Below are 13,033 nucleotides of genomic sequence, written 5' to 3'. Positions count from 1 at the left end.
TGGCTGGTTGCTCCTTTTCAGAGACCATGAGAGCAGTAGACAAAGGTCCTAGCCTGACCTGCACTCACTTGCCATAGGGAGGTGGGCTGAGGAAGTGTTCAAGCCAACCATCTGTGCTTGGGATAAGCCGGCTGCCTAGACAAGGAGACTTTGCTGCCCACATCCCCCCGCTTCAACCACAGATTGTTTCCTAAATGGAAAACAGAAACAAGTCTTGGGAAGTAGGCATTTAGGATCACCTGGAAGCCCAAAGACATTCTTACCTAAGGGTCCTTTACCCTGGGTCAGTGACACTGCGTGAGCTGTGCCTGCCTGGGAAGGGGGAAGCAGATCTGCTCCTCCTTTAGCAGAGTCCTCACCTGCAAGTGTGAGAGCCGGATGTCTGATTGCTGTCCTGCTGTAACGGCTCTGTGAGCATAGATGTGGAAGCCCCATCAGAGACAGTGTCCACACATACGGTACGCTGGGGACCCAAAATGTCACCAGAGCCTGTGAAAAAGACCTGCTAAAAAAGGACTTTACAGAGAGGAGAAAAAAAGCCTGTTGCAAAACATCTGTTACCGTGCCTTCTCTATTACCATGCCAGTGAGAGATGTATTCTTTGGTGGAAGTGGATTAAAAAAATTTGCACACATGCATTGCACAATAGCTCAGTAGACTGCAGGGCGAGAATGAAGCCTGTCATGTGGCCCAAGCACCTCTGTGTAGGGTAGAGGTCCCTCAACAGAAGACATAGGGTACCTCACTCCTGATGCTGGATGTAGAGATGGGACTTCACCATCATCACTCTGTGATGGGATGGGAAGGGCAAGCAATAGCAAACACAGTGCGCAAACACTCACTGTTGCTCTTTAAACCCAGCAGCAAGGTTAAACCCATCCACGGGGGATAGTAAGCAACACCCTTGTCTGAAGGGAGCTGCCCAGGGTGTTCCGGGCTGCCTCACGTCAAGCAGAGTGCAGGGGAGGGTTGCCAGGACAGCGGGTTTGGCCACTCTGAACCTGTGCTCAGAGGCTTGGTTTGCACCAGCTCCTCACTCCCAGAGCCTGGCTGGGGACCTTCCTGTGCTCTGCTCCCCTGCAACATATGTAGCTGTTTTTGCAGCATCCTTCCCTGTTTCTTCAGCGACTTTGGTCTGTTCTACAGAGAGGGAGCGAACTAGCAGTGTATTTACACCCACGCTTGCCATCAGGGGACTTTTGGTATCCTCTGATATTAGCATCCAAGGTTTTTACCAGCTCTAAGTGCCGCAGTAAGTCCAAGCGTATAGCAATAAAAACTTTAATGCCTTCCTCCTGCACTGAATGCCTTTGAAATACAAGAACAGCCTATTACACAGAGAGGTGTGTAACACTGGCAAAAAGTCCCCCCCCACACCATCCTTTACCCTTTGTAATTACACATCTCATCTAGTAAACACTATAATGTATTTTACACCTCAAGCATTCATGCAGGTGCTCTCCCAGCACAATGAACACATAACCCAACCTTCAAATACTGTTCCCTGACATAGGGCAGTACTGTGACGGGCTCATGGTCATCATCATCTCACTGTTTGTGATGGCTTAGTTAGTTAATGGATACAGCGAGTCCATAGAAAGAAAATACTAAAATTTGTGAAAGTACCCCCGTAACTGCCCAATTAGTTGATAGAGCACTACGGTCAATCAGGTACACATTTAGCCACTACTGAGGCAACAAGTGTTCTTATGAGTGGTGCTCAGGTCAGCTTTTGATTTTTAGACAGTTGGAAGCATGCAAGGGCCAGAGAGATGCACAGGCATTTTCCTTTGAACAACAGAATATCTTCTGATTTTTTCCCACTCCATCACAGAGACCTCACAGCTACTACCCTTCCCACTCCTTTGATGCATTACCTATGGAGGAAAATAGCAACATCATCCTAATAACCATTTCCTCCCCTCTTTCCCCCCAAAATCCCTAGAGCTGGTGCCTGCACAAACTTGAACAGCGTTTCCTCTGCAGTCAGTCTGCAGCAGCTTGTACTGTGCGAGGGAAGCCTGGGCAGACTTCTGTCACCCCTGACCTCAGTGACTGCTGTACCCGAAGACCAAACTGGTGAATTGCACGGCACTCACACTCTATTGGTTTGATCCCTGGCTGCCCTGACTCTGGGTACCACTTACTGAAACAGTGAAGCTGATGGCTGCCAGTCTCATGGCATATTCGTTTCCCTCCAGGACTCCAGAGAAGGGTGTTTATGATGGCCACCAGCAGCAGCTAGACTGAGTTGAACTGAGGCAAGAGCATCAGTGGCCCTGAAGCTGCTGGAGGGCATTGCCAGAAGAAACCCCCTGAGATCCCTAGCTGGCAGGGCTGCAGCAGATGAGGTGGCAGGTATTCTCCAAAGGCAGTGGGAAGGAGAGCTGCCAGTGAAGTACCCAGGACCTGGGGAGTCACCATAGGGCTGCAGCAAGCAGCTCCAGTTCCTCCAGCCTTGCGATGGCAGATGATCCCAGCAGAGCAGACAAGGAATTGAAGCTGTCAGCTTCTAATGGGGATCAGACAAGCCGTCTCCTGAAAAAAAACGTATTTCACATTATTCAGGGACACAGCAGCCCCATGCCTTGTGTCACATTGCACTCCTCTGCTCAGAGAACTCCTGGGGCACCAAGCAGTTTCCACCTTCTTTGAAGAGAGCTACTCCAGTAACACATGCCTTGCCCTCTCCTCCGTACAGTGCCCCTGCATACAGTGATGAGGGGCTGGTTAGCCCATGCACGTGCACATACTCACACTCATCTCTGCTATTCCAGAATCACAAGGTGTGCATTTTGGAAGGTACCTCTGGAGGTTATGCGGTCCAACCTCCCAGCTCAAGCAGGATCACCTACAGATGGGTGCCTAGGACCATGTCCAGACAGCTTTTGAATATCTGCAAGGATGGAGACTCCACCACCTCTCTGGAAAACCTGTGCCAGGGCTTTGTCACCTCTACAGAGAAAAGATGTTTCCTTGTTTCCTGAAGTTCAGATGAAGCCTCCTGTGTTCCAGTTTGTGATCACTGGCTCTGGTAGTGTCACTGGGACCCACTGGAAAAAGCTTTGCTCTGTCCTCTTTGCACCCTCCTTGCAGGTATTTATACATATTGATGACATCCTCCTAAGCCTTCTCTTCTCTAGGCTAGATAGTGCCAGCTCTCTCAGCTTTTCCTTGCAGAAGTGCTCCAGTCCCTGAATCATCTTAATGACCCTTCAGTGGACTCTTTCCGGTATGTCTATGTCTCTACTGTACTAAGGAGCCCAGAACTGGACATAATACTCCAGGTGTGTCTTCAGCAGTTCTGAGTGGAGAGGAAGGACCATCTCCTTCAACCAGCTGTCAACAGTCCTAATGCAGCCCAAGATACCATTTGCCTTCTTTGCCACAAGAGCACACTGCCGGCTCAAGTTCAACCTGGTGTCCACCAGGACCCACAGGTCCTATTCTGCCAAACCACTTTCTAGCAGAGCAGCCAGCACGCATATTGGTGTCTGGGGTTGTTCCTCCCCAGGCGCAGGACTTTGCACTTCCCCTTGTTGAATTTCATCATGTTGCTGGAAGCCCATTTCTTCAGCCTATCAAGGTTCTCCTGGATGGCAGCATGACCCTCGCTATTGGCCACTCCTCCCACTTTTGTGTTACCTGCAGAGTTCTTGTGGCTGTGCTCTGCCTTAAAATCCAGATCATTAATGAAAATGTTGAAGGACCCAGTACTGACCCCTGGATCTCACTGATAGTCTCTGGTGTCCAACTAGATGTTGTGCCACTTTGGGTCTGCCTGTTCAGCCAGTTTTCAATCTACCTCCCTGTCTGCTCATCCGTCCCATACCTCAACAGCTTGTCTGGGAGGATCTTACAGGAGACAGTATCAAAGGCCTTACTGAAGTCCAGATAGACAAGATCTACTGCTCTCTGCTCACCTACCAGGCGAGCCATTTCACTGTAGAAGTTTATCAGGTTGATCAAGCATGACTTCCCCTTCATGAATTCACGTGACTGCTCCTGATGATTATTTTCTTGTCATTCATATGCCTGGAAATATTTTCCAGGATTAGCTCCTGCCTCTTGGCAAAGATACAGACATGGCACCAAGTAATCAGAAGGCAGGCAATCAGGACTGTTATGACAAAGATTTCACTGTTTCACAGCATGGGATGATTTTTTAAAAAGATGTTTTTGCATTGTTTAAATGAGCTGTAGACTAGGGATTTGATGATATCCATCCCCAATTTAATTTGCTTCAAGTTTAGCTGGCTTGCAAAATTCCAGAGCCTGCAGGTAACATGAATTGCTGGTACTCAGTTTGATCAGCTCTCTTAGGTTGTTTACTGAATTTTTTTAAACAGGAAGGGAGGCTGTAAGCAAGCTTCTCAGAAAGCATTAGTCATTTCAAGTGCCCTTGAAATATATGTGGATGTTTCTACATGATTATGCCTAATACTGTGTAAAAGGTATTTCAGCATATCTAAAATAATTACCTTTTATTGAGTTAGGTCAAGATAACTTGACATGAATTATTTACCACCCCTCCCTCACTCCAGAGATGAGACACTCCTATTAGAGACCCCTTTTAAGAAGTATGGGCTGTGTTCTTTGGGACAAAGCAAGGTATCATTATGCATAACACACAACACTTGTGAGCGACTCCCCTGAGGTTATTGCATCTTCTGTGTATGAGTACTTTTAGATAAAAGATATAAGGTATGTTTACTCAGAAGTATCCTACAGGGGAAAAGCACATCAAGCAGAACGAGGCACATGGACAAAGTTCCCATCGAATTATATGGGCAGGGTTTTGCTCCTGTGGTGAAAATTTACTGTCTGATGCTGTGACTCATACAGCAGCCTGTACCTCTTCCACAGCAGCCCTGCTGAAGTCCCCGGGCTCACCTCCAGACTGGCTCATGACTCAATACCAAGTTTTCTGAATCCCACTTGTGGTGTGATGGCTTGGTGGCAAAGCTAAAGCCTCCAGGCATCTGCTGTTTCCCTTTCGCCACTTATTTCTTGGTTGTACTTGCTCGTCGCTGGAGTCCTCCCACATTTAACCTATGACAAATAGACCAACAAGCTGCAGTCAAGCACAAATGCTCACCTGTGAAGATCAAGATCCAAAGGCATTACCAAACAGCCCTTGGTTCAAAAATCCTCCCTCAGGTGAACTTCTTGTGCTTGAGGACACAAAGAGACAGAGAACTGCTTGGGCCCTTAAAAGTGGTTAGGATGGATGGGAGAGCCATGGGGTCTGGCTAGACAGACCCCTTAAGATATAGAAATAAAGTATTCTGGTATGTGGAGCTGGGTGAATGACAAACTCTTTCAAATAAAAAAAAAAAACAATGTGTAAATTGAGGCATATGAAGATCACAGCACACATGTTCATAGTACAGAGAAATTACCTGTTCTGTGGATGTGACCAAGAAAACACAATGTTAAAGAAAGCCTGGGGATGGATGTGGCATTCACACCACCTTCACCAAGGAGTACTTGCTATAGATAGAGAACTGGAAGAACTTTGTGAAGCAGCTCTTGAGCATGTCTGAAGTCCCAGTGACCTTAGCAGAATGACGCCGTCTACTTAAGCTAATGGGGTAGTTCAAATGTGTGCACAAGAGCATTGCTGTAAAAGCTTGAAGCACCCAATCCACACAGAACTTGTTGGCAAAATAAGGGCAGAGTTTCATATCCAAATTAGAGGTAGAACTTACATGATTACACACTCAGAGGCAGTATCAAGTTGTGTCAGGTTTTAGCATTGATGAAGAGATTGGAAAGTGGAAAAGAGAGTTTAATTTTACCTGTAACTTTACTAAGGATTTGTGGAGTCTTCATATGGTATGAATGAGATGTTACACACAGGTCAGCTCTCAGTTGTAATGTATTAATTTGAAACTCCACCTCCAATCTATCTCCCTTTAAGATGCTAAAAAATATGCCACACACAGTTTTCCATGGGTTTTGCAGTACTGCCTGCTCAGAGAAAGGCTTTGCTTTTACAAAAAGCCACTGACTGAAGCGGACAATCAGACCTGCAAAACAAAAGGTTCAGAGAAAGGTTTAAGAATGAAGTGCCTGGAAAATCCATCAAAGTGTCACTCAACTAGTACCCTTTTCACCACATCAGTCTCAGTCCATTCTTTTCTGATCTGTCCCATCAAACCTAGATAAAAACCACAATGATGTGGCTTGTCTAAACCTGTTTATCTAGATAGCTGCTTTGTTTGCTCCATGGCAATTAAGAAAGGTCAAAGAAAGCTTCCCCCTCTATGAACAGGACTGACAATGTGGTAACTGGACAAAGAGAAGGCTGAGGAACTCAACATTTTTTCCTCAGTCTCCACTGGCAACCTCTCTTCCCACAGTTCTTGAGTGGGTAGACCACAAGACAGAGAACAGGGAGCAAAGTCCCTCCCACTGTAACAGAAGATCAGGTTTGTAACCACCTGAGTAATCTGAACATACATAAGTCTATGGGACCTGATGAGATGCATCCTGCAGCCTTGAGAGAATTGGTTGATGTAGTCGCCGAGCCACTCTCCGTGATATTTGAAAAGTCATGGCAGTCGGGTGAAGTCCCCAGTGACTGGAAAAAGGAAAACACTGCACCTATTTTTAAAAAGGATAGAAATTAGGACCCTTGGAACTACCAACTCGTTGACTTAACTTCTGTACCTGTGAAGACAATGGAACAGATCCTCCTAGAAGCTATGCTAAGGCATATGGAAGTGATTTGAGGCAACCAGCATGGCTTCACCAAAGGCAAGTACTGCCTGACCAACTTAGCGGCCTTCAATGATGAAGTGGCCAAGGGAAGAGCTATAGATATTACCTATTTAGCCTTCTGTAAGGCCTTTGACATGGTCCTCCACTACATCCCTCTCTACATTGTGGAGATTTGGATTTGAGGAATGGACTATTCAGCGGATAAGGAATTGGTTGGATGGTTTCAGCCAGAAAGTAGTGGTCGACAGCTCAGTGTCCACATGAGATCAGTGATGAGTGGTGCCCCCCAGGGGTCTGTACTGAGACCAGTACTGGTTAATATCTTAAACAATGACAGTGGGATTGAGTGCATCCTTCAGCAGGTTTGCACACGACACCAAGCTGACATGACTGAGGGATGGGATGCTGTGGGCAGGAACACTTTCCACTAGACCAGGTGCTCAAAGCCCCATCCAACCTGGCCTTGAACGCTGACAGAACACTGCCTTGGGCACTGCAGGCAGCCACAGCTTCTCTGGGTAACCTGTTCTAGTCTTTCACCACACTCACAGTGGAGAATTTCTTTCTGATATCTAATATAAATCTGCCTTCTTTTAGCTTTAAAAGTCATTCCCCTTTTCCTATTCCTGTAGGACCATGTAAAATGTCTCTCTCCAGATTTCTTAGAAGCGTAGAATCACAGAATAGTTATGGTTGGAAAGGACCCTAAGATCATCTAGTTCCAATTCTCCTGCCATGGGCAGGGGCACCTCACCCCAGACCATGTTACCCAAGGCTCTGTCCAACCTGGCCTTAAGCACTGCCAGGGATGGAGCATCTGCCACTTCTTTGGGCAACCTGTTCCAGTGACTTAGCACCCTCACAGAAGACTCTCAGAACTTCAACAGTGAAGGTGTTGAAGTTCCCACTTTCCTAGCTAATGCCCAACAGTGTTTTACTCATTTGGGGCCACTCAAATTTATATATTTCACATTTGACAGATCAAGATGACAAAAAATGGGGTTAAGCATTTTCGTGCACCACGATATTTAACGTGACCAAGGCTACAGTAGTCACTGCACTTCGAATTAGCTCTTTATTTTAAATCTTCGTTTTCAATTTTAAGTCAGTTTGCAGTTTTCCAGCTTCCACACCATGGCCATAAGGAGCTGCAGTAGGTGACACCTCTGCAGCAGCTTTCAACCTGAGTAATGCTTACATATCTTATCAACAGTAGCCATTACTTTCAGTTATGGATTTCAAATAGTAAGATGAGGCACTGCCTGATTATCAGTTACACTGAACTGTTATGTGGGACAAGGGTTTTGTATCTAGGTGAATGTATGGGGGAAATGCTTAGTGAGCTACCTCAAATTAAGTATCCCAGTCCAGAACAGAATGGCTTACCTTTTAATACCCTTATTTACGCATGACATATGACCCATGTCCAGTGTCAGCATTGTGCCTGTTCAGATAAGGGATGTCCACTCACAGCTTCCTCTTACTGAATCCTAGTTCTTCCCAAAAGTCTCTTCCAGAGATTAATCCAGTTAGACCAGTCCTAAAAGAGCTGACAAAATCACATGGTAGAATAAGAACATGGGTTTCCCCCCCCAAAATTCAGCTTCCAGTTTTGCTTTAAATGAACACTCAAAAGTTATGGGCAATTGCAATAAAAGACCGCTAGTCACCATCATCATCTGTTCAACTAATATTTTGAATTTTCAGTCATTATGCTAGCTAATCTAAACCTCTTGTGTAAGGCAGAACAACAAAAACATGCTTCACCTCAAAAGAGTAATTCTTTTCTCTAGTTACAAACAGGATGGAAAATTGAACCATTTGCATTTTTGCTCAGTTGTTAGTGAATACTTGCTGACCTCTTCGCTTCTAGCTTGGAAAGACAATTTTAATAATTGCAGCATGTTTTCCGGGAACAGGGTGGTTGGTTCGCCTTTTCTATCCCCCCAGGAAGCATACAATCTTCATACTGTTAGTCTTGAAAACCACTCACAAAGGGACAAATTGGAGGCAGTTAATTCCACCTTTGTCCTGACATTTTCTCTGAGTATTTTTCTGCCCAACAGCTTTCTGTTCCAAAGTAGATGTTCTCTCTTCCATCTCAGTGACCCTGTCACTTAAATTTGAAGGGTCATTTTTATTACTGTTAGATATTCTGACATTTACTGCAGTTCTTGCAATATTTTCCCCCTCCATTGCTGCCACTAATGATATTTACATTTCTGTGTCATTTATTGATGTAGCTTTTCCTTTCAGTGTTGATGAATGCAGCTACAACTAATTGCTATTCCCAAGCAACATAGCTTGTTTTCCAGACCAATTTCAAACCCAACAAGAAATCTCAAAGATTATTCACATACAAGAGGAGGCAAAGGAAGGTCAGGGAGCAGGAATGGTGAGTTTCATGGCATTAGTTACCAACATACCCCTGCTCATAACACAACCTTTACAACATTTTAGCTACGTGGGACAGACTGGCTGAAGGTTAATCAGTTCTCTTCACACAGAATTTAGCAGACGGGTAAAAAAGTAATTTTTCATTCTAATGTGAGGACACAAAAGCTGTATGTCTGAATAACAGCAGATGGAAACAAGCAGTGAATTCTCACTCCAGAAAACACAAGTTGAGATGCTACAGTCATTTCTCACCTTGTCACAGTGACAAAAGTAGAAGTTAACTTGTGCCGAAAACTAACTGGAAGGTTTTGGTTTTTAAGTCTTTCAGCCAAGACAGGGGATATTGCTACCAGAGTCCAAATTATTCCTGTTTCAGCTCACTCAGGAACTGGTGAAAGGCTCAATGTGGATTTTACAGGACAAGTTTCTGAAGGACAACTTTAAATAATGATCAGGAGCTATTACACTTAAACAACCTCTCCTCAGTATGTGTACTTCTGCTCTCACCCTTACTTGTGCTTCGAACTAAACCAGCAGAGGCTGTCACTTGACACAACATTTATGAAGAAAGTGTCCTGCAAGGCAGGAGGTGTGCCCATTACTGACAGGATATTCTTCGTCTTGCTCTCTGCAAGGCAACTTGGAAGTCTGCAAGACAGAGGTGATTTGTTCATGTTGCACTGTAGGGAAGATGGATAAAACCCAGGCCTTTTCATGGCTGAAAGATGAGCTATTTCAAGTATAAGGAAAATGAATCATGCTAATGGGAGAATTCACAGAAACCATGGTTTTGTGATTTAGTTCAGAATGTCATTTTTTATTCTCTTAGTTCTCTTGTGTGCTTTCTGGTATCACTTCTTTCTATCTCCCAGTATCTTTGCCCAAGGTGAAAAAAAATTCTCCTTTGCACGGGCACATTAAATGTTAAAGCAACCTGCCTGAAAATGCTGCTGCTGCTTATAAGGTTCCTCCTGCCTTTCCACATTCCCACACATTTCAGATCCTTTCCTATACTAATTCAGATGGTGGGGCTTACTCAGGTTAACATCTCAATGTGTGTCAAAACACAGACACTAAATGTTACTGTCACCGCTGATTTATGGCAGTCCTTAAACACCAAAGGAAACCCAGAGAGGTGCATCCCAACAGCTAGGTTCATTCTGGGGGCTTTGGGGAGAGGATAACACTGGGAGAGGCTTTATCTCTAAGGTTCTCCCTCGGGATGAAATTCAGCTGCACCACGGCATCTCCTGAAGTCTTGTTCTCCGCTTGCACCTAAGTCGGAAGAGGAGAGTTTGAGGCAGGACTGCTGTCTGTCCGGAGGAGGATTTACCTCGCAAACCCCAACGCCACCAGGGCAGGGCCTTTGGGCGCGGGGGGCAGTGCAGAGGGAGCGCAGTCCCGGCTTTCCGAAGCGGGGTCCGGTGCCCTCAGGGAAAACGCCCCTGCCGAGGGGTGCGCGGGGGCCTCCCAGAGCCGGTTCCCTCCGCCTGGGAGGGGAAGAAGGTGCCCGGGTGGCGGCAGCGAAGCCGCGATAGCCATCAGGCGGAGGGAACCCCCGAGAACCCTTTCCCAAAAGCACTATCCACCCGTGCACGTACTCACGGATGCCGCGGGGGCTGGCCGAGGAGGAGGAAGGGCAGGTGTCCCTTGCGGCCGCTCGCTCTCCGCCCGCTGGGTCCGTCCCTTCACTCTCCCCGCTCCTCCCCCCTACGCGTTTTGGGGTTCGAGCCCCCACTCCTGTGCTCTCGCGTTCCCGCGGTTACGCGTGGGAGGACGCGGCGGGGCTGCCGGCGGGGGCGCGCTCCCGCCTCACCGGAGCGGCCGGCGCAGCAGAGCGGGGCTCAGGGCCGAGCGGGGCTCAGGGCAGAGCGGAGCAGGAGCAGAGAGGAGCAGAGAGCAGAGCGGGGCTCAGAACAGAGCAGAGCAGAGCAGGGCTCAGAGCAGAGCAGAGCGGGGCTCAGAGCAGAGCAGAGCTGGACTCAGAGCAGAGCTGGGCGCAGCGGACGGCAACAGCACGACAAGCGACTGATAGGAGCCGGACTCTGCTCCTGCTTTTCCTCAGATCCGGCTCTCCCTCCGGCTGCCGCGGTGCCAGCCGTCGGGGCTCTTCGCGCTCACTGCCAGAGAAACTTCAGCCACTAGCCGGGCAGTACCCATCCTCTGCCCTGAGCGGCCGCCCCGGTGAAAGGAAGTGGTTCTTTGCAAACCATCAGGATGGCGAGGACCATGAGACCCGACAACATTAACCCCCGGACCGGGATGGTGGTGGCTCTGGTCAGCGTCTTCCTGGTGTTCGGTTTCATGTTCACCGTGTCCGGCATGAAGGGCGAGACCCTGGGGGACATCCCGCTGCTGGCCATTGGGCCAGCCATCTGCCTGCCAGGCATTGCCGCTATTGCCCTCACCAAAAAGACCGACGGCTGCACCAAATGGCCCAAGAAAAACAAGTGTTCGTGCTACAAGCAAGTCAGGGACCGGGATGTCTTGAGACTGCTGAGAACTCCCTCAGACCTGGAGTCTGGCAGGATGAGATGCAAGAGGCTGTCGAAGAAGGCATACCAGAAGAACAGGAGAGTGCTGCGGGGCAAGGACTCTGTGTCCGTCTGCACCACCACCACTGCCGCCATGGGAGAGTGCAGGAGCTTCAACAGAAAAGTGGAGCAGGAGGAGATGCTGAGCTACCTGGAGACCTGTTACCCAGAGATGCCGGGGAATGCGCTAGTGAGAGATGGCGCAGTGTACAGTGCCTTGGAAAAGGAGAGCTCTTCTCCCACCAGGGACAGCATTGCTTGCCCTGACATTGAAGACAACATTTTTGTTGCTCCTAAAGACAGTATCATAGTCTGCTCTTACAAGGAAAACAGCCCTTATGACAAATACTGTTGTTACATAAACCCTACTGAGGTCAACTCAGACCAAGAGACAATAGTGTGAAAGATGCATACTTTATATATATGTATGTATACAAAACGAACAACTTCGACTTCGTGATAGGGGATAATATAGCTTACAGGACTGCATGGGACAATCCTGATACTGTTACAGTTTAACGTGATATGTGACTGATACTCAAACCTTGTGTGCCTGAAATGCTCTTTCTGTAAGTAAAAAAGCATGTTTAAAGGTTAAAGAATACAATTTTTCGTTTTGGACAAAGGAAATTACAATTTAATTTTATATTCTCTCTTCCCCTCCCTTTTGTTTTCCTTCTTGCTGTTGTACCCAAGCCCATAGACACACTGGCATGAGGGCAGCAGTGGCCATCAGCTGAGATCAAGAGCTGAATCTGAATTCTGAAGCTGTCTGTAGGGAAGAATATGGTGCTTTATGGCTGAATGGGTCTCAGCAATAGCGTCTCTTCACTTTGTGAGGGATTGAGAGATGTCAGCGTGCACTCCAACAGCTGACTGATGTTAGGGAGTGTAGAACGGATTTATCTCCCTTCTTCCTGTCAAGATTTTATTTTCTTCTGCTTCAACGAATTGATGTGCTGACCCTGTGTAGGCTCTTCTGAAAGTCTCCTAGCAGCCAGATAGGCTCCAGGGAGTTTTCAAAGGCTAATCCATCATAAATAGCATGCAAGGTACAGGTTTTAGCTTCATTCCCCACTGGTACTGAGTTCTCTGAAATGTTTCTAACACTACTGGATTTCATAGTTGTACCTGACAAGGAGATTACAACATGATCAAGACACAGTTCTTGCAGAGACTAGGAGCAGATGCCAGTGGATGCAAGTCTTAAAAATATACCTCAGTACCTCTAAAGTAATTTAGAGGATAGACGTCTGTGGATTGTGTTCAGAGCTGAATCTGACTCCTCAAAAGATGTCTCTTTCATATGCCTTTTTAAAAATGCCAAATCTTTCTCTGTGAGTGATGAATGGTTACAGTCCACTCAGGGGTCTCAA

The 13,033-nt window shown here is 47.0% G+C and overlaps 1 protein-coding gene across 1 annotated transcript; it reads left to right on the top strand.

The window, feature by feature from the left end:
* Nucleotides 1–11,340: 11,340 nt before the first annotated feature.
* TMEM215 (transmembrane protein 215) lies at nucleotides 11,341–12,060 on the top strand (the record flags this gene model as incomplete). The annotated part of the gene is made up of 1 exon (XM_080637436.1): nucleotides 11,341–12,060. One exon carries the CDS (start codon nucleotides 11,341–11,343, stop codon nucleotides 12,058–12,060), a length of 720 nt encoding a protein of 239 aa, XP_080493562.1.
* Between the last annotated feature and the right edge of the window lie 973 nt (nucleotides 12,061–13,033).

This window comes from Psittacula echo (genome assembly GCF_963264785.1).
Source record: "Psittacula echo genome assembly, chromosome: Z".
NCBI lineage: Eukaryota > Metazoa > Chordata > Aves > Psittaciformes > Psittacidae > Psittacula > Psittacula echo.
This window is presented reverse-complemented; position numbering and strand designations above follow the sequence as displayed.